Raw genomic sequence first — 20,275 nt, forward strand, 5'->3', positions numbered from 1 at the left:
GAGATCCGAGGCCATGGAGGTATTTGAAAACAAGTATAACATAGAAAATAGGTGCAGGAGTAGGCCATTCGGCCCTTCGAGCCTGCACCACCATTCAATATGATCATGGCTGATCATTCACCTCAGTACCCCTTTCCTGCTTTCTCTCCATACGTACTCTTGTGTACAGTTTTGGTCTCCTAGCTTGAGGAAGGACATTCTTGCTATTGAGGGAATGCAGCGAAGGTTCACCAGACTGATTCCCGAGATGGCAGGACTGACATATTAAGAAAGACTGGATCAACTGGGCTTGTATTCACTGGAGTTCAGAAGAATGAGAGGGGACCTCATAGAAACGTTTAAAATTCTGACGGGGTTAGACAGGTTAGATGCAGGAAGAATGTTCCCAATGTTGGGGAAGTCCAGAACCAGGGGTCACAGTCTAAGGATAAGGGGTAAGCCATTTAGGACCGAGATGAGGAGAAACTTCTTCACCCAGAGAGTGGTGAACCTGTGGAATTTTCTATCACAGAAAGTTGTTGAGGCTAATTCACTAAATATATTCAAAAAGGAGTTAGCTACTAGGGGGATCAAGGGGCATGGCGAGAAAGCAGGAATGGAGTACTGAAGTTGCATGTTCAGCCATGAACTCATTGAATGGCAGTGTAGGCTTGAAGGGCCGAATGGCCTACTCCTGCACCTATTTTCTATGTTTCTATGTTTCTATACCCCTTTAGCCGTAAGGGCCATATCTAACTCCCTCTTGAATATATCCAACGAACTGGCATCAACAACTCTCTGCGGCTGGGAATTCCACAGGTTAACAACTCTGAGAAAATAAGTTTCTCCTCAATTCAGTCCTAAATGGCCTACCCCTTATCCTAAGACTGTGTCCCCTGGTTCTGGACTTCCCAAACATCAGGAACATTCTACCCGCATCTAACCTGTCCCGTCCCGTCCCATCAGAATCTTATATGTTTCTATGAGATCCCCTCTCATTCTTCTAAACTCCAATGTATAAAAGCCCAGTTGATCCGGTCTCTCCTTATATGTCAGTCCAGCCATCCCAGAATCAGTCTGGTGAACCTTTGCTGCACTCCCTCAATAGCAAGGACGTCCTCCTCAGATTAGGAAACCAAAACTGAACACAATATTGCAGGTGAGGCCTCACCAAGGCCCTGTACAACTGCAGTAAGACCTCCCTGCTCCTATACTCAAACCCCCTAACTATGAAGGCCAACATACCATTTGTCTTCTTCACTGCCTGCTGTACCTGTATGCCAACTTTCAATGACTGATGAACCATGACACCCAGGTCTCATTGCATCTCCCCTTTTTCTAATCTTCCGCCATTCAGATAATATTCTGTCTTCGTGTTTTTGCCCCCAAAGTGGATAACCTCACATTTATCCACATTATACTGCATCTGCCATGCATTTGCCCACTCACCTAACCTGTCCAAGTCACTCTTCAGCCTCTTAGCATCCCCTTCACTGCTCACACCGTCACCCAGTTTAGTGTCGTCTGCAAACTTGGAGATATTACACTCAATTACTTCATCTAAATCATTAATGTATATTGCAAAGAGCTGGGGTCCCAAAACTGAGCCCTGCGGCACTTCACTAGTCACTGCCTGCCATTCTGAAAAGGACCCGTTTATCCCGACACTCTGCTTCCTGTCTGCCAACCAGTTCTCTATCCAAGTCAATACATTACCCCCAATACCATGTGCATTAATTTTGCACACTAATCTCTGTGGGACCTTGTCAAAAGCCTTTTGAAAGTCCAAATACAACACATCCACTGGTTCTCCCTTGTCCACTCTACTAGTTACATCCTCAAAAAATTCCAGAAGATTTGTCAAGCACGATTTCCCCTTCATAAATCCATGCTGACTTGGACTGTCACTGCTTTCCAAATGCGCTGCTATTTCATCCTTGATAATTGATTCCAACATTTTCCCCACTATTGATATCAGGCTAACCGGTCTATAATTACCCGCTTTCTCTCTCCCTTCCTTTTTAAAAAGTGGTGTTACATCAGCTACCCTCCAGTCCATAGGAACTGATCCAGAGTCGATAGGCTGTTGGAAAATGATCACCAATGCATCCACTATTTCTAGGGCCACTTCCTTAAGTACTCTGGAATGCAGACCCCGGGGATTTATCGGCCTTCAATCCCATCAATTTCCCGCCTAATAAGGATATCCTTCAGTTCCTCCTTTTCACTAGACCCTCGGTCCCCTAGTACTTCCGGAAGGTTATTTGTGTCTTCCTTCATGAAGACAGAACCAAAGTATTTGTTCAATTGATCTGCCATTTCTTTGTTCCCCATTATAAATTCACCTGAATCCGATTGCAAGGGACCTACGTTTGTCTTCACTAATCTTTTTCTCTTCACATATCTATAGAAGGTTTTGCAGTCAGTTTTTATGTTTCCGGCAAGCTTCTTCTCGTACTTTATTTTCCCCCTCTTAATTAAACCCTTTGTCCTCCTCTGCTGAATTCTAAATTTCTCCCAGTCCTCAGGTTTGCTGCTTTTTCTGGCCAATTTATATGCCTCGTCCTTGGATTTAACACTATCCTTAATTTCCCTTGTTAGCCACGGTTGAGCCACCTTCCCAGTTTTATTTTTACTCCAGACAGGGATGTACAATTGTTGAAGTTCATTCATGTGATCTTTAAATGTTTGCCATTGCCTATCCACCGTCAACCGTTTAAGTATCACTCGCCAGTCTATTCTAGCCAATTCACACCTCAAACCATCGAAGTTACCTTTTCTTAAGTTCAGGACCCTAATTTCTGAATTAACTGTGTCACTCTCCATCTTAATAAAGAATTCTACCATGTTATGGTCACTCTTCCCCAAGGGGACTCGCACAACAAGATTGCTAATTAGTCCTTTCTCATTACACATCACCCAGCCAGCTCCCTAGTTGGTTCCTCGACATAATGGTCAAGAAAACCATCCCTAATACACTCCAGGAAATCTTCCTCCACTGCATCGCTACCAGTTTGGTTAGTCCAATCAACATGTGGATTAAAGTCATTCATGATACCTACTGTACCTTTATTGCATGCATCCCTAATTTCTTGTTTGATCCTGTCCCCAACCTTACTACTACTGTTTGGTGGTCTGTACACAACTCCCACTAGCGTTTTCTGCCCTTTGGTATTCCGTAGCTCCACCCATACCGATTCCACATCATCCAAGCTAATGTCCTTTCTTACTATTGCATTAATTTCTTCTTTAACCAGCAATGTCACCCCACCTCCTTTTCCTTTCTGTCTATCCTTCCTAAATGTTGAATACCCCTGGATGTTGAGTTCCCAGTCTTGGTCACCCTGGAGCCATAAGGTCATCTTGGAGCCCTGGAGCCTACATAAGATGATGTAGATCAGTCAGCCAGAACGGGGGTGCTGGATAGACGTACCAACATCAGTGTTCTCGCTCAGGCCAACATCCCCAGCATCGAAGCACTGACCACACTCTACCAGCTCCGTTGGCCACGCCACATCATCCGTATGCCCGACACGAGACCTGCAAAGCAAGCGCTCGTACACGGCAAGTGAGTTCCAGGTGGGCAGAGGAAACGTTTCAAGGACACCCTCAAAGCCTCCTTGATAAAATGCAACATCCCCACTGACACCTGGGAGTCCCTGACCCGACACCGCCTTAAATGGAGGAAGAGCATCTGGGAGGGTGCTGAGCACCTTGAGTCTCGTCGTTGAGAGCATGCAGAAAACAAGCGCAGGCAGAAGAAGCATGCGGCAAACCAGACTCCCCACCAACCCTTTCCTTCAACCACTATCTGTCCCACCTGTGACAGGGACTGTAATTCCCGTATTGGACTGTATAGCCACCGGAGAACTCACTTTTAGAGTGGAAGCAAGTCTTCCTCGATTTCGAGGGACTGCCTATGATGATGATGAGTGAGCGTGACTTGGTGCGAGTTGGGACTGAGCAGCAGTGTTTTGGATGACCTTATGTATATAATTTCAGAGAGAATGAGGGGGAGTAACGGAGACACAAAAAGCCCAAAGGCGGAATGTGAAATAGTGAAACAAAAGAAAGCAGCAAGTCATAGTTCGGGGTGGCGGAGCGGAGAGATTTAGCGGAAAGCAGCTTTTTCAGGAGGTCCCCAAAGCTCTTGATGCAGCCAGACATGACAGGCACACACGCCGCAGAGGTAACAAAGAGTACCCAGACCGTCCAGAAAAATAGAAAATGCTCCACAAGTGGAACTAATCCAACCTCCCTTGCTACAGTCATTAGAACTGCCCCTGCTGCAAGCCAGCATCACCTGACAAACCGGTACAGCGAGTGTGGGGCTTGTTATGTATGTAACCCTATATAACCAGCATTCTACCGATACCAGAGGACATATCTGTTGGAGTGCCAAGGGATCCCAGCATCCCTTGGGAGCACTATACATAAGCAGGCCTCCCATGATGTACCAACACTCGAGTTAGAATAAAGAGACTAAGGTCACAATTACTCACGTCTACAGTACTCCATCACATTACTTTATTCTGCACATAACCGGGATGACCTTCAAATTAATCTACTCTGGAGAGAGGTGGCTACATTATACTCAATTCTTTAAAAACAATTTCAGGACTAGCATGAAGTAGCAATACGGTTCCATTCAAAGCAAGCTCATTTCAATTCGCAGATGGTTGGTTAGCTAAATATGCACACATACTTTTTTCAGAACCAGTTTTCCTGGTTTAAACCAGTGATAAAATCTTACAACAATGTAGTTGGAAGACTGGTTTGAAGAGTCAATCTAGAACATTGTTTATGGAACAGAAACAGGCAGAGAAGCAGTGGTTAATGAATCAGAACGACCAGATTTCAAACTGTTCAGTCACTAGCATACTGATGTGAACAGAAGTACTGTACTTGCACCCCATCAGCCTTTCTCTGCTCCAAGCATTCCAACTGCCGCTCTTCACATCAGCTTCAATCTAATATTTAATTCATCAGATGTTAGCGACCCCTGCTTGAGCTCCGCACAGCTGCTGGTTTCCATTTCCTGCCTACTACTACTTCTTCTGTCCCATTTAAGCCCCAACCTCCAAACATATCTCATTGCAGTCTTCCACTGAACCAGCACTCGATCACAACTGCAGAAGCATACCAACATTACATCTTTTCAAAACAACTTACACCTTTAACGTAGTAAAACGTCCCAAGGTGCTTCACAGGAGCGTTATAATACAAAAACAAATAATTTGACACCGCGCCACATAAGAAATTATGGCAGGTGACCAAAAGCTTGGTCAAAGAAGTAGGTTTTAAGGAGCGTCTTAAAGGAGGAAAGAGAGGTAGAGAGGTGGAGAGGTGGAGAGGTTTAGGGAAGGAATTCCAGAGCTTCGGGCCCAGGCAGCTGAAGGCACGGCCATCAATGGTGGGGCGATTATAATCAGGGATGCTCAAAAGAATGTAGTTTTGGGGTTTGGGGGAGGGAGTGGCATGGCCATGGAGGGATTTAAATATAAGTTTAAGAATTTTAAATTTCAGCCACTACAAGTCAACAAGGATTGGTGCGATGGGCGAGTGGGAATTGGTGCAGGATAGGATGCCGGAAGCAGAATTTTGAATGAGCTGAGGTTATAGAGGGGTAACCATTTATGCACCGAGATCACTGGCTCACCTTCATAGAAACAGGCCCATTGTGTCTGTGCCAGCCGAAAATGAGCTAATTTACCTACCAACAGAATTTGTGTGTTTCTTTATTTTTTGTTATAAAAAGAACTAATTAGTTACAAGCCGCAATTAGCCAGGATCGAATGTTGTGCATTATATATGCCCGTTTATTATGAATCATTGCTTAAGTTAACTTAAATTAAACATTAATAGAAATTGAACTACATGGAAAGAGTTCATACTATACCAATTTTTAAAAAAGTATGTGCTTGTAAAGGAAGAATTTGGGTTGCAGTTCTAACAGCTTTTATAAGAATGAAAGTAATGAACTAATGGAAACGTACTAAGCAAAAAATCTTGAAGATGGATTAAAAACAAGATAAAAGACTTTGAGAATGTTTAAAAATAAGACAAGGAAGAAAATCAGTCACAGCAAGTGAGTTATAAAAGTTCCAAGAAAATTGGTGAGACTGTTGTTGTCAAAGGAGTCAGTGGCAGACCAAGGAGCTTAGGACAGGAATAAAAACAGAAAATGCTGGAAATATCAGCGGGTCAGGCAGCATCTGTGGAGAGAGAAACAGAGTTAACGTTTCAGGTCGGTGACCCTTCGTCAGAACTGGAAAAGTTTGAGATGCAACAGATGCTTAAGGAAGTGCCGGGGCAGGGAAAGGGGGAAGGGGGTGTGGGGGGAGAACAAAAGGGAAGGTCTGTGATAGGTTGGAAGGCAGGAGAGATTAGAGAGACAAAAGGGATGTTGGGCACAAATGAGATGGTAATGGCACAAATTAGAAAGCAAAAGATGAGACTAGATAGGGTGTGAATGGCAGAATCATCGCCGGCTGCCATGGGAACGAGAAAAAAAAAGGTGGGGGTGGTTGTTTAAAAAAAAAGGAAAGGGAAGAAAATATGGACAGAGGTTATGTTCTGAAATTGTTGAACTCAGTGTCGGAGGTCGAGGACGGAGAGGTCAGAGTGGGAGTGGAGCGGAGAATTAAAGTGACTGTTTTATTTCAGATTCCAGCATCTGCAGTATTTTGCTTTTGAGGACAGGATTGCTGGTGAACTCTGGGTGTAGAACAGGAGGACCAAACTATCATTTGGGCGCACGGATCCAGGTTGCACTTGGCAGGGCGGAGCGTGTTGGTTCATGCAAGAATAATACTGTATTGTGATGTATAAATTGTAGAAACAGTAAATAAAGGATTTAAATCAAGTATGTCTGTGTCTGACTCCCTCTGCTCCAGAGTTGAACAAAATTAATATTGCTGTGGCAGGCTGGCCGATAATTCTGTAGCCTGGTCAACCTAAACACCAAAGTCAAGGCAGGCTCTAATTAACCTGGATTAAAATGAGATATAAAACTAGTTCCTCCCTTCCCCACCCACCCCCGGATATTCCTATTCCATGTTGTATAGTCTCCGAAACAAACCCTCAACATCCCTATCTCTGTAACCTCCTCCAGCCCCACAACTCAGATATCTGCGCTCCTCTAATTCCAGCCTCTTGAGCATCCCCAATTTTAATCGCTCCACCGTGCCTTTAGCTGCTTGAGCCCTAAACTCTGAAATTCCCTCACTAGACCTCTCCGCCTCTTTCTCCTCCTTTAAGACACTCCTTAAAACCTACCTCTTTCCTGCCTTAATATCCCCTTATGTGGCTCGGTGTCAAATTTTGTCTTATAACACTCCTGTGAAGTGCCTTAGGATGTTTTGCTATGTTAAAGGTGCTATCTAAATGTAAGTTGTTGTAGAAACAATTTAAAAAATGAAACTTCATATATACTAATTTTATTGACAAGAAAAGAGATTGTGCACATGGAATTTGGGGTGGAGGGGGCAGGGAATTCCATCCATATACTAAGCCAATATGCTGCCCTTTCTATGACCGAAGGAGCAGCTGCATTTTGAACCAATTTCAGTTGCTTCGACTGCAAGAGTCATTCGACCACAAATGTCAGTGACTAAACCACCCTAACCCCATTTCTCCTTATAGAGAAAAATAAGGAACAAAAACTGTTGCTAGCACTTTCACCTGAGACAGAAGATTGAGTAACTAAAGCTGGTTTTGTAAGTGAATATGACAGCCAAGTACTTGCACAGCAGATATTGCTCGTAGCGGTAAAAACATTTGCATTTACTTCTATAAAATTTAGTCCACTAAGCTGGCAACTAACAAAAAGACGCTCAGTGAAGAGCAGGATGCCATGTCTGGGACACAAACAATATGTGCGGTTGATGTACCAATAAGGCAAGCCGACTATGGAAAAAGCATTCCAATTGTCTTCAGCATCATTACGCACCAGCAACGTTCCCTTTAAGCTGCGCATCCGCCCAGAGATTTGAAAGTCTCGCGCAGCCGGTGAGCCGGCTTTTAAATAGAAAAACCGCGCTTGTGTGCAATTTTGAATGGCTCACGAAGGAGCCAAAAAAAGAGGGGGAACATTTCACACTGTTAAAATATACATCACTATAATATGCACAAAATGAAGTACCTGTGTTAGCACTGCTGTTGGCTATGAAGCTAACCACCAAAGGCAACCGATTAAACTGCACAACCTGGAAAGCAAAAGGACAAAAAGAAGAAAAAAAAAATCACTAAACCAAAACATTGTCCTGCTCAAAACCCAATCAGAAAAAAGAACAGTTTAATAGGATCTGACTGGTCATCTCCCCCGGTGATGCGCTTACAATGAAACCGGGAGCTCCAGACAGGATAACGATGCCAGAGGGAATGGCTGAACGTTAAAGCAACACCATAATAAGCTGATCAAATGAGTGGGTCTCAACCAAACGGTGCAAGCTTTTAAACATTTTCTTTAAAATCATGACCAGCTTCCCAACAAATGTGCTTTACCTCATTTGAGGCCAAGTTCTGAAATGGGAAGCAACTCGACATTGAATTGACTGCCGCCAGTTCTGCTTCTCCATCGAAAGCAATGCTGGGTAAAGATACAGCATCACATTTCCGCATCTAGCCTGAGAAATGCATTAAATATAGGAACAGGAAGAGGCCATTCAGCCCCACGAGCCTGTCCCGCCCATCAACGAGATCACGGCTGATCTGTATCTTAACTCAATCCACCCGCCTCGGCTCCATATTCTTTTATAGCTTTATCTAGCAAACAAAAATCTATCGCTCTCAGATTTAAAATTATTAATTGAGCTTCCATCTACTGCTTTTTTTGGGAGATTGTTCCACACATCCACCACCCTGCGTGGTGTTTCCTAACTTCTCTCCTGAATAACCTTGCTCTGAATTTAAGGCTAAGTCCCCTTGTCCTAGACATTCTCCCCCATCCCCCCATCCCCCCCTTAGTTTTTCTCTATCTACCCTATCAATTCTTTTCAAAATCCTAAAAACCTTAACTAAATCCTCCTTTAACTTTCTAAAGCCCAGGGAATACAAACCTAGTTTATGTAGTCTCTCATAATATAACTCTTGGAGCCCTGGTAACAGTCTGATGAATCTGCACTACGTTCATTCCAAGGCCTTCCTAAGGTGTGGTGCCCAGAACTGTACACAGTACTCCAGATGTGGTCTAACCAGGGCTTTGACTGGCTGCAGCAAAAGGTTCTCCCTTTATATTCTAGCTTTCTGGTTATAAAGGCTGACATTCAATTATTTGATGTATCATCATAGGCAGTCCCTCAGAATCAAGGAAGACTTGCTTCCACTCTTAAAATGAGTCCTTAGGTGGCTGAACAGTCCAATACGAGAGCCACAGTCCCCGTCACAGGTGGGACAGACAGTGGTTGAGGGAAGGGGTGGGTGGGACTGGTTTGCCGCACGCTCCTTCCGCTGCCTGCGTTTGATTTCTGCATGCTCTCGGCGACGAGACTCGAGGTACTCAGCGCCCTCCCAGATGCACTTCCTCCACTTAGGGCAGTCTTGGGCCAGGGACTCCCAGGTGTCGGTAGGGATGTTGCACTATCGGGAAGGCTTTGAGGGTGCGATTTATAGGGTGCGAATGAATGCCGTTTGCTTGTTTTTCATATCTTCACACTCCCCCCTATGAAGTAGTGGGAGGATTCTCAGGCTGACACCTTCCATGGCCATAGACAGCTTTATACCAGCACAAATCCCGCTGGATGTCCACCCAGGATTCAGAAGCGACACTCTGCTTTCATCTAATGAATACCGTAAATGAGCAGCTCAAAAAAAGGAAATTTGTACCTTTTGAAAAATACATATCATGCAAGTAGAGTAAAGAAAGAAAGACTTGAATTTATAAAGCACTTTTCACGACCATCAGATGTCTCAAATCGCTTTACAGCCAATGAAGTACTTTTGATGTTGTAATGTGGGAAAAACATCACAGCAAGCTCCCACAAACAGCAATGTGATAATGACCAGATAATCTATTTTAGTGATGTTGATTGAGGGATAAACCCCCCTGCTCTTCTTTGAAATAGTGCCATGGGATCTTTTATATCCACCCGAGAGAGCAGACAGGGCCTCGGTTTAACGTCTCATCCGAAAGACCAAGTATACTGAAAGAACTACGCATGTACCATCTGCTTTGCCAATGTGGAAATTTACTTTTAGAAGTTACATTTCCTGTTAAATGTACCCTTTTGTAATAAAACAAAATGGGAGTCTTGGTTCTCCCAGAAGCCCCTGCAGCACAGTTTGTTTCTGCATAAACATACTAACCTTGACTGATAGCTGACTAAATTAAGAAAAGCAGGAGCCATCTGTGTGAGCGAGGGAACCTTGAACAGAAAGAATGTCCTGCTGTACTCCCTACTAATAACTGTTGCTATGCTAAACCTTAGAAGTACTAGATAAAGGTTGTATAGATATGTAAAGACTAAAGCAAGGATGTAGTGTTAATTAAGTGATTGAAGAACTCCTTATCTGTATTTGCTGACCGCAAGGGCAGAACTGATACACGTGATGGAACCATAATTTGTTTGTTCTTCTGTATAAAGACATTGTGATTTTGTACCACTGTAGAAGTCTTCGCTGAGCCTTTGACTAAGCGAGGCTTTTCCTTGCAGCAAGTAAAACTTATTAAAGGAACATCTACCGGAGCTGTTTGTGTCATAGAGTCTTATATTGAGAGCTAAATTGAGAGTCGAGATTTCGACAGTTACTTCTTGGAGGTCCCACCGAGATCGCTTCCCCTCCACTCTGTGAGTGAACGGATGCAGACATAGTGCCTCTTCAGTGAAGGGCATAACTGGCCAGAATAAGGTGAGCCGTTTGCTCGCAAAGGGTCTCTTTACTGTTGAATCGCATATGTAATCTGTTGTCCACAGTGGAGGTATTGCGATCTACGAGACTCGACATTTAAGAGCTAAAGTTATTTTGTAATCATTTCCTGCTCAGCTTGTAGGCAGAAGGGATCTGATCCTGAAAATATTCGATCTGGAAACAGCCCGGGGAGATTTTTATTAGTACAAGGTAAAAGGAGCGCTATCGATCGAAAGAGGTGATCCTTGAGAGATAGGATCAGGGTCCTTGTGGGTAGGACCAGAAGGTAAGAGAGTCCTTGTGCAATAGGACTATTAAGGTGATCCTAGTGCGATAGGATCAGGGTCCTTGTGCGATAGGACCATAAATTTTAGATAAGTTAAGGACTCAATCTGTAGTGGCGTACAACGCAGACTGAGAATTGACTATATGTTCAGATAGAGTTTAAGGCTATGATCTGTATACCCGCGTGGATGTTGTTTGTCTTAATTGTCCTTGTTATACTGTTGTGTTCAGTACTTTTGGGCGATATTGCAATTAATAAAACGGGAAGAGTCACTAGGGAAAATTGTGATTCGGAAAAACAAAAATTTGATTGAGAAAAGAAACAGTAACTGATTAATCAACTACGGGTTGGTTCGTGTCAACATGACAATACTTCAGCAGGAAGAAACATTTCAAGTATTCGATTATTCTGCAAAGTAGAAGTTTTTGGGTGTTGGGGAGAAGGAGATTGGAAAGTGTTCTGGACCAAAGTTTTTCATTAACCCCCTAAGTACTACACACCCAGACTGAGCCTGAATTAAGAGCCTTTTTAGGCCACGTAACAGCGTGGAGAAGTGGACGTAGAGAACTCGTTGACCGAAAGGATTGTGAGATCAGAAACTGTGAAAAATCTTAATCATCCAGAATGGGTGTCGGAGCAAGTAAAACACCACCAAAGGGCACACCATCCTATTTTATGCTCCAGAATTGTGGTCAGTCTTCAATTGACCATCTAAAAAAATGGGTAAAGTGGACTAAGGGTGAAAACAGGCCATTTCCACCCGATGGTTCATTTAATTTAGAGAGAATAACATGTCTAGAGGAGTGTCTTATAGACAGAGACCCAGGCAGAACAAGGTTAAAAAAAAAGTAATAAAAAAAGGCCTGGGTTCCGATTTTTCGAGCCCACGTAAAATTAATAGAGGAAGTAAATCAATATGTAAGAAAAGGAAAAAAAAAGAAAATCTGATAGTGACGTATGGATCCAAAAATAGAGCTGGCCAAACAATAAGCTTTGTTGAATGGAGAGAGACTTGTGTGAATGTCTATCTTTGAATGAGAGTGCTTGTGTTATTTTTTTGACTGCAGAATTTTTCATGTGTCTGAAAGCCTGTTTGGAAAGGTGGTGGAGCTGCCTGTTTGTTTTAGCTCCATCCACTTTTTCCAAACAGAGTGAAGGTTTTTTTAACCCTTCGTAGTGTTGTCCTGTATGTGGGAAGTTTAAGAAAGTGTGAACCTTATTGAATTACATTTTAAGTTAGAAACGCAGGTGTGGATTTATTCGGATGAGAAGTTACGGAGCTAGGAAATGCACAAAAGATAAAAATACATGGTCCCAGTGGTTTAAAAAAAGAGAATTTATTTGACACGCTCACTTGTCGAAAGAAAACACGCAATCATTGATTACATTGGGTTGAAAGACATAAATTTAGTCTAGGAATGAGATAAAGAATGGGGAAGGGAAGTTGTAATGCCTTTTTTTAAAAAAAGCCTGCATGGGTCTCTCGAGGCTGCAGGCTGGGGGAGTACGCTTCCATTTTCCTTTGTGTAAAACCTTGACGCGAAAGCTTCTAGCTCAGTAAGAAGATTTTTAAATAAAAGATTGGCAGTACAATATTTGAATTGGGATTTTGAGATATTTCAGATGATTTTCCTTGATAAACATTTTGGGTGTATTGGAAAAATCTTGGGTTTGGAAGCCTTTTTATAAAATTTCACAACTGCTGTGCCAGAAGCTGTAGCTTAAAAGGTTGTAATTTATGAGACACCCTAACATAAAATTGAAGTTACACAGCAAAGGATTGGAGTTTTTGATGTTCAGCTTCTAAAATAGAAGTTGGGCACACAATTATAAAACAAGTACTTTACATTCTGTGATCTGTGAATCACTATAAGCATAAATGAGAAGTCCGTATAACACACCGATTTTTCCGGTTCAGAGCCCAATAGTGACAAATGGAGGTGTGTCCAAGACCTACGAGCTGTGAATGAATCTACTATATCCTCACAATGCTTAAAGAAGGATTTGGAATGAAGTATCCCAGAATGCTTTCCAGAATCTTAAACATCCCTCACTTCAGCACCAGCCTTGGGATTACCGGATTACACTAAGCCATTTAACTTATTTGTCCATCACAAGTCAGGTTTTGCACAATCTGTTCTGACTCAGTTACATGGAGACAGACAGCGACTGATAGCGTATTCTAGTACCCAACTAGATCCAGTGGCACGCGGACTATCAGGATGTCTTCCCTCATTGGCAGCAGCTTATTATGCTGTACAACAGGCTCAGACAATAACTCTAAATCATCAGACTATTTTGTATATCCCACACTCTGTCGAGATTTTACTTATTAAATGTGCCACTCGACACATAACTTCTGCAAGAACCACTAAATATGAAGTTGAACTGTTATCAAATCCGAACCTTATTAAAAGATGTACTACCCTAAATCCAGCCACTTTACTCCCCACGGAAGAAGACGGCGAACTCCATTCATGCGAAATGGTGACCGAATTAGTAGCTAAACCACGTATCGACCCTAACAGATATACCAATATGTAACCATGATCTAGTGTACTATGTTGACGGATCAGCCTTACGAAATGATAGGGGCCGACCTAAAGCAGCTTATGCAGTTGTAACCCAGTTTGATGTTGTTGAAACAGCTTCTCTTCCAGATTCCTTTTCAGCCCAACAAGCCGAATTATTTGCATTAACTCGGGCCTGCATTCTGGCTGAAGGACAGTTAATATCGACACTGACTCCAGGTATGCCTTTGGGGTAACGCATGACTATGGACAAATTTGGAAAATTCGCGGGTACCTAACTTCTTCAGGAACCACCATTAAGAACGCAGAACAAGTAGAAAATCTTCTGCGAGCCATTCAATGCCCCTTGAAACTTGCCATTATCAAATGCCAAGCACATACAGGCCAGTCGAATGAGGTAGCACTTGGGAACGCCAGAGCTGATAATGCAGCTAAGTCAGCACCTCTGTCAAAAGGGGGGGGATGTAGGTGTCATTGTTTCCACTAAGGAAAAATAATTGCTCAGATCCGCCACCCACTATTAATGATGTGCTGGCCTTTCAGTCACAGGCCAATACGGAGGAGGTGTTGACCTGGACAAAGGATCAATGTTATAAAAATTCAGAAGGAATATCGGTTCACCATGACGACCGCATGGTGGTGCCCAAATCCTTACTTCCATGGATTGCCCGATGTGTTCATACATTCACACATGCGGGCAAAGGGGGGATGGCAGATTATATTTTGGCAGCTGGGCATGCACCAGGTAATTCGACAGTTGCAAAACAAATCTGTGAAAATTGCGTTACCTGTCAGACAATGAATCCAGGTAAAACGGAAAAAGTAGAATCTGCCTCCCACCCAAATCCAATGGGGCCTTTTGTACATTTACAAATGGATTTTATTGAATTACCTATGTGTATGGGATTCAAGTATGTATTAGTTATTGTAGATGTGTTCTCTAGATGGATTGAAGCCTTTCCATGTAAAAAGGCCGATGCCACTACTGTCGCTAAATTTTTGTTATTCCAGCTAAGCTTTCTAATGATAATGGGTCACATTTCACGGGAACTGTTAGAAAAGAAATGTGTAAAGCATTACAGATCAACCAATGTTTTCATTGCAGTTATCATCCACAATCAGCTGGACTTGTTGAAAGATATAATGGAATGCTTAAAAATAAGCTGGCAAAATTATGTAATGACACTGGACTAAAATGGGTAGAACTGCTGCCCTTAGCCTTGATGGTAATGCGAACTGCAACTAACAGAACAACAGGCCTGTCACTGCATGAGATAGTTATGGGACGTCCCCAATCCCCAACGACTACCTTTTACTGCCACTGCACCGTTTACTGCAAAACAAAATAGAAGAAAATATGTTGAATTACTGTATTGCACTAACCAAATGTATTTCCAGCTTTCATTCATAGGTAAAAGAAGCCCAAGTCGAACCAGCGGAAGGGAAGTGTCATAATCTGAAGCCTGGACAATTCGTTTACATCAAAAAATTTTAAAGAAAAAGCAGCCTACAACCAAGATTTGAAGGACCATACCAGGTCTTGCTGACAACTAATACTGCAATCAAGGTAAAAGACCAACATGGATCCATGCGTCCAATTGCAAAGGGGCACCCGACCCAGAGGAAGGGAAGAAGGAACCAGAGGAACAAAAAAAGGAAGAATGAATAAGGTACTGTATGGACTATGGAGATTGATAGTGCTGTGCTCAACAGGGTTGTGCCTTGTGTCATCGATAGTACCAGGGGTACAGAAACATGAACAAAGGGAACTACAGGAAAATGTTTTTATGGCGCTGAGTCATAAGTATGCTCAAGAAAGGAACTTGTCTGACTGTTGGATATGTTCCCATGGGCCTGTCCGCTCCGAAGGGGGATTCCCCTAAGATCCGTCCTCTTTAATAAATCAGAAATGGCAGAATGGTTAATAGTGCAAATTGGACAAACCTAACCAAGGTGTCGGAAACGAAGGATCTAGCAGAATGGAGGTCAGTAGGATATAATCTTATAACCTTCCAGGGATGGTATCAGCCAAATTATAGATATAGTCGTCAGCCATCCTTCCTAAGTATTACTCCCGGAAAAGGAAATCCTGAAGGTATAATATGCTTAGTAAGTGATGAAACTAAAGGACCAGAAGTGGGACGCAGCAAGTGTCCCCAAATGACTAAATGGCAAGCTACGACAAATCACACTGATGGGAGAAAGATAGCAACCTTTAACTGGACTATGGTCCATAATAAAACCTCAGGTAAAAGGTGGGATGGGGAGACCACTCGAGTATGGATGGCACGGAAGGACCAGAGACTGACGTCCTATAATTGCACTTACTTTATTTGTGGCCATAAAGCCTACCCATGGTTACCAGCTAACTGGACGGGGTCCTGTTACTTAGGATATGTGATACCCTTTATTAGGACAACAAAGACTCTAAGGGATGCCTATGGAAGTCATAGACCTAAACAGGATTTGACATGGTTAAATGGAATAGTCAAGGTAATATCACCCTATGGAATAGCATCGAACGAATGGCATTTACGGGAACTGGCTAATTTAGTAGAATCAGTAGCCAACACAACTTCCCAGACCTTCGAAAGGGTAAATGACGAAATGGTAGTCATTCGAACGGTGGCTCTCCAAAATCGTATGGCTTTAGATTATCTCCTAGCCAAAGAGGGAGGGACATGCATGTTAATTGGTGAAGAATGCTGTACGTATATCCCGGATAATTCAGAAGAGATCAGCAGTCTAGCTGAATATATTAGGAAGAAGGGGATAGTGTACAAACAAACTATTGGCCAGGATGGTACCACCTTGTGGAATTGGGTATCCGGATAGCTGGGATCCCTAGGAAGATCCTTGGTACAGGGTTTGATCATACTCTTGCTGATAATCTTTGCCCTATACCTGTTGTTTGTATTAAGTGTTGCTGCGCCAGGTTGGGAGAAACAATATTACCAACCGAGACAACTGCTAGGGTTATGACAGCAACAACTACTGAAGGCTCTTGTGTGGAAATGGAAATAGAAAGACTGTGCAAGATTAGAATGGATTAAGTTATCCTTGTAAAGGACAAAAGGGGGGAATGTGGAAATTTACTTTTAGAAGTTACATTTCCTGTTAAATGTACCCTTTTGTAATAAAACAAAATGGAGTCTCAGTTCTCCCACAAGACCCTGCAGCAGACAGTTTGCTTCTGCATAAACATACTAACCTTGACTGATAGCTGACTAAATTAATAAAAGCAGGAGCCATCTGTGTGAGCGAGGGAACCTTGAACAGAATGTCCTGCTGTACTCCCTAATAACTGTTGCTATGCTAAACCTTAGAAGTACTAGGTAAAGGTTGTATAGATATGTAAAGACTAAAGCAAGGATGTAGTGTTAATTAAGTGATTGAAGAACTCCTTATCTGTATTTGCTGACCGCAAGGGCAGAACTGATACACGTGATGGAACCATAATTTGTTTGTTCTTCTGTATAAAAGATATTGTGATTTTGTACCACTGTAGAAGTCTACACTGAGCCTTTGACTAAGCAAGGTTTTTCCTTGCAGCAAGTAAAACTTATTAAAGGAACATCTACCGGAGCTGCTTGTGTCAGAGTCTTATATTGAGAGTTAAATTGAGAGTCGAGATTTCGACACCACTTTAGCAGCTAAATTACAAGACTAAAAACTTATAATGTAGCAAAATATTCACTAATAGACAGAGGTATCATAGAATGATACAACATGGAAGGAGGTCATTTGGCCCATCGTGCCTGTGTCTGCCATTTTAAAGAGCTATTCAGTTAGTCGCAATCCCCAGCTATTTCCCCATAACCCTGCAAATTCAAGTATTTATCCAATTCCCCTTTTGAAAGTTACTATTGAATCTACTCCCACCGCTCTTTCAGGCAGCGCGTTCCCGATCACAACAACTTGCTGCATTTTAAAAATTCTCCTCATCTGGCCTCTGCTTCTTTTGCCAACTGGCTTAAATCTGTGTCCTCTGGTTACCGACCCTCCTGCCGCTGGAAACAGTTACTCCTTATTTACTCTATTAAAACCCTTCATGATTTTGAACACCGCTATTAATTTTCTCCTTAACCATCTTTGCTCAAAAGAGAGCAATCTCGTTTCTCTAGTCTCTCTGTGTAACTGAAGCCCCTCATCCTTAGTTTCATTCCAGTATCATCCTCTGTATCTTCTCTCAGGCCCTGACCTCTTGGACATGCGGCTCTGCACCCTACCTGCAGCTGTGAAAACGATGTCGACAGTTTCTTTACAGCTTGGTCAATAATTTGCTTCCCTGCTAGAGGCGGTACAGTTCCACGCAATTTGAGGGTTTATTTTGAAGAGGGATCCCATTGCAGGTCAGCTGTGGCTCAGTGGGTAGCACGCTATCGCCTCGGAGTCAGAAGGTGGTGGGTTCACATAGAAAATAGGTGCAGGAGCAGGCCATTCGGCCCTTCCAGCCTGCACCACCATTCAATATGATCATGGCTGATCATGCAACTTCAGTACCCATTCCTGCTTTCTCTCTATACCCCTTGATCCCTTTAGCCGTAAGGGCCACATCTAACTCCCTTTTGAATATATCTAACGAACTGGCCTCAATAACTTTCTGTGGTAGAGAATTCCACAGGTTCACCACTCTCTGAGTGAAGAAGTTTCTCCTCATCTTGGTCCTAAATGGCTTACCCCTTATCCTTAGACTTTTAATCCTGGTTCTGGACTTCCCCAACTTTGGGAATATTCTTCCTGCATCTAACCTGTCCAATCCCATCAGAATTTTATGTTTCTATAAGATCCCCTCTCATTCTTCTAAATTCCAGTGAATATAAGCCCAGTCTGTCTTCATGTCAGCCCTGCCATCCCAGGAATCAGCCTGGTGAACCTTCGCTGCACTCCCTCAATAGTAAGAATGTCCTTCCTCAGATTAGGAGACCAAAACTGTACACAATATTCAAGGTGTGGCCTCACCAAGGTCCTGTACAACTGTAGTAAGACCACCATGCTCCTATACTCAAATCCTTTCGTTATGAAGGCCAACATGCCATTTGCCTTCTTCACCGCCTGCTGTACCTGCATGCCAACTTTCAATGACTGATGTACCATGACACCCAGGTCTCGTTGCATCTCCCCTTTTCCTAATCTGTCACCATTCAGATAATCTTCTGCCTTCCTGTTTTTGCCACCAAAGTGGATAACCTCACATTTATCCACATTATACTGCATCTGCCATGCATTTGCCCACTCACCTAACCTGTCCAAGTCACCCTGCAGCCTCTTAGCATCCTCCTCACAGCTCACACTGCCACCCAGCTTAGTGACATCTGCAAACTTGGAGATATTACATTCAATTCCTTCGTCTAAATCATTAATGTATATTGTAAATAGCTGGGGTCCCAGCACTAAGCCCTGCGGCAGTCCACTAGTCACTGCCTGCCATTCTGAAAAGGACCCGTTTATCCTGACTCTCTGCTTCCTGTCTGCCAACCAGTTCTCTATCCACCCCCAATACAATGTGCATTAATTTTGCACACCAATCTCTTGTGTGGGACCTTGTCAAAAGCCTTTTGAAAGTCCAAATACATCATATCCACTGGTTCTCCTTTGTCCACTCTACTAGTTACATCCTCAAAAAAATTCTAGATGATTTGTCAAGCATGATTCTCTTTAATAAATCCATGGTGACTTGGACCGATCCCATCACTGCTTTCCAAATGCGCTGCTATTACATCTTTAATAATTGATTCTAACATTTTCCCCACTACCGATGACCTCCAATGCATCCACTATTTCTAGGGCCATTTCCTTAAGTACTCTGGGATGCAGACTATCAGGCCCTGGGGATTTATTGGCCTGCAATCCCATCAATTTCCCTAAACAATTTCCTGACTAATAAGGACTTCCTTCAGTTCCTCCTTCTCGCTAGACCCTCGGTTCCCTAGTATTTCCGGAAGGTTATTTGTGTCTTCCTTAGTGAAGACAGAACCGAAGTATTTGTTCAATTGGTCTGCCATTTCTTTGTTCCCCATTATAAATTCACCTGATTCTGACTGCAAGGGACCTACATTTGTCTTCACATATCTATAGAAGCTTTTGCAGTCAGTTTTTATGTTCACTGCAAGCTTACTCTCATACTCTATTTTCCCTCTCCTAATTAAACCCTTTGTCCTCCTCTGCTGAATTCTAAATTTCTCCCAGGCCTCAGGTTTGCTGCTTTTTCTGCCCAATTTATATGCCTCTTCCTTGGATCCAACACTATCCCTAATTTCCCTTGTTAGCCACGGTTGAGCCATCTTCCCAGTTTTATTTTTACGCCAGACAGGGATGAACAATTGTTGAAGTTCATCCATGTGATCTTTAAATGTCTGCCATTGCCTATCCACCGTCAACCCTTTAAGTATCATTCGCTAGTTTATCCTAGCCAATTCACGTCTCATACCATCGAAGTTACCTTTATTTAAGTTCAGGACCCTAGTCTCTGAATTAACTGTGTCACTCTCCATCTTAATGAAGAATTCCACCATATTATGGTCACTCTTCCCCAAGGAGCCTCACACAACAAGACTGCTAATTAATCCTTTCTCATTACACAACACCCAGTCTAGGATGGCCAGCTCTCTAGTTGGTTCCTCGACATATT

The 20,275-nt window shown here is 42.9% G+C and overlaps 1 protein-coding gene across 1 annotated transcript in view; it reads right to left on the bottom strand.

Annotated features, from left to right (window-relative positions):
• lamtor3 (late endosomal/lysosomal adaptor, MAPK and MTOR activator 3) overlaps positions 1–20,275 on the bottom strand; it is a 41,312-nt gene that overhangs the window by 3,534 nt on the left and 17,503 nt on the right. Inside the window, exon 6 of the mRNA XM_070872971.1 lies at positions 8,123–8,186. Coding sequence (XP_070729072.1) covers positions 8,123–8,186 — 64 coding nt within the window. The remainder of the gene's footprint in view (positions 1–8,122; positions 8,187–20,275) is intronic.

Source organism: Pristiophorus japonicus, chromosome 2 (genome assembly GCF_044704955.1).
Source record: "Pristiophorus japonicus isolate sPriJap1 chromosome 2, sPriJap1.hap1, whole genome shotgun sequence".
NCBI classification, from domain to species: domain Eukaryota; kingdom Metazoa; phylum Chordata; class Chondrichthyes; family Pristiophoridae; genus Pristiophorus; species Pristiophorus japonicus.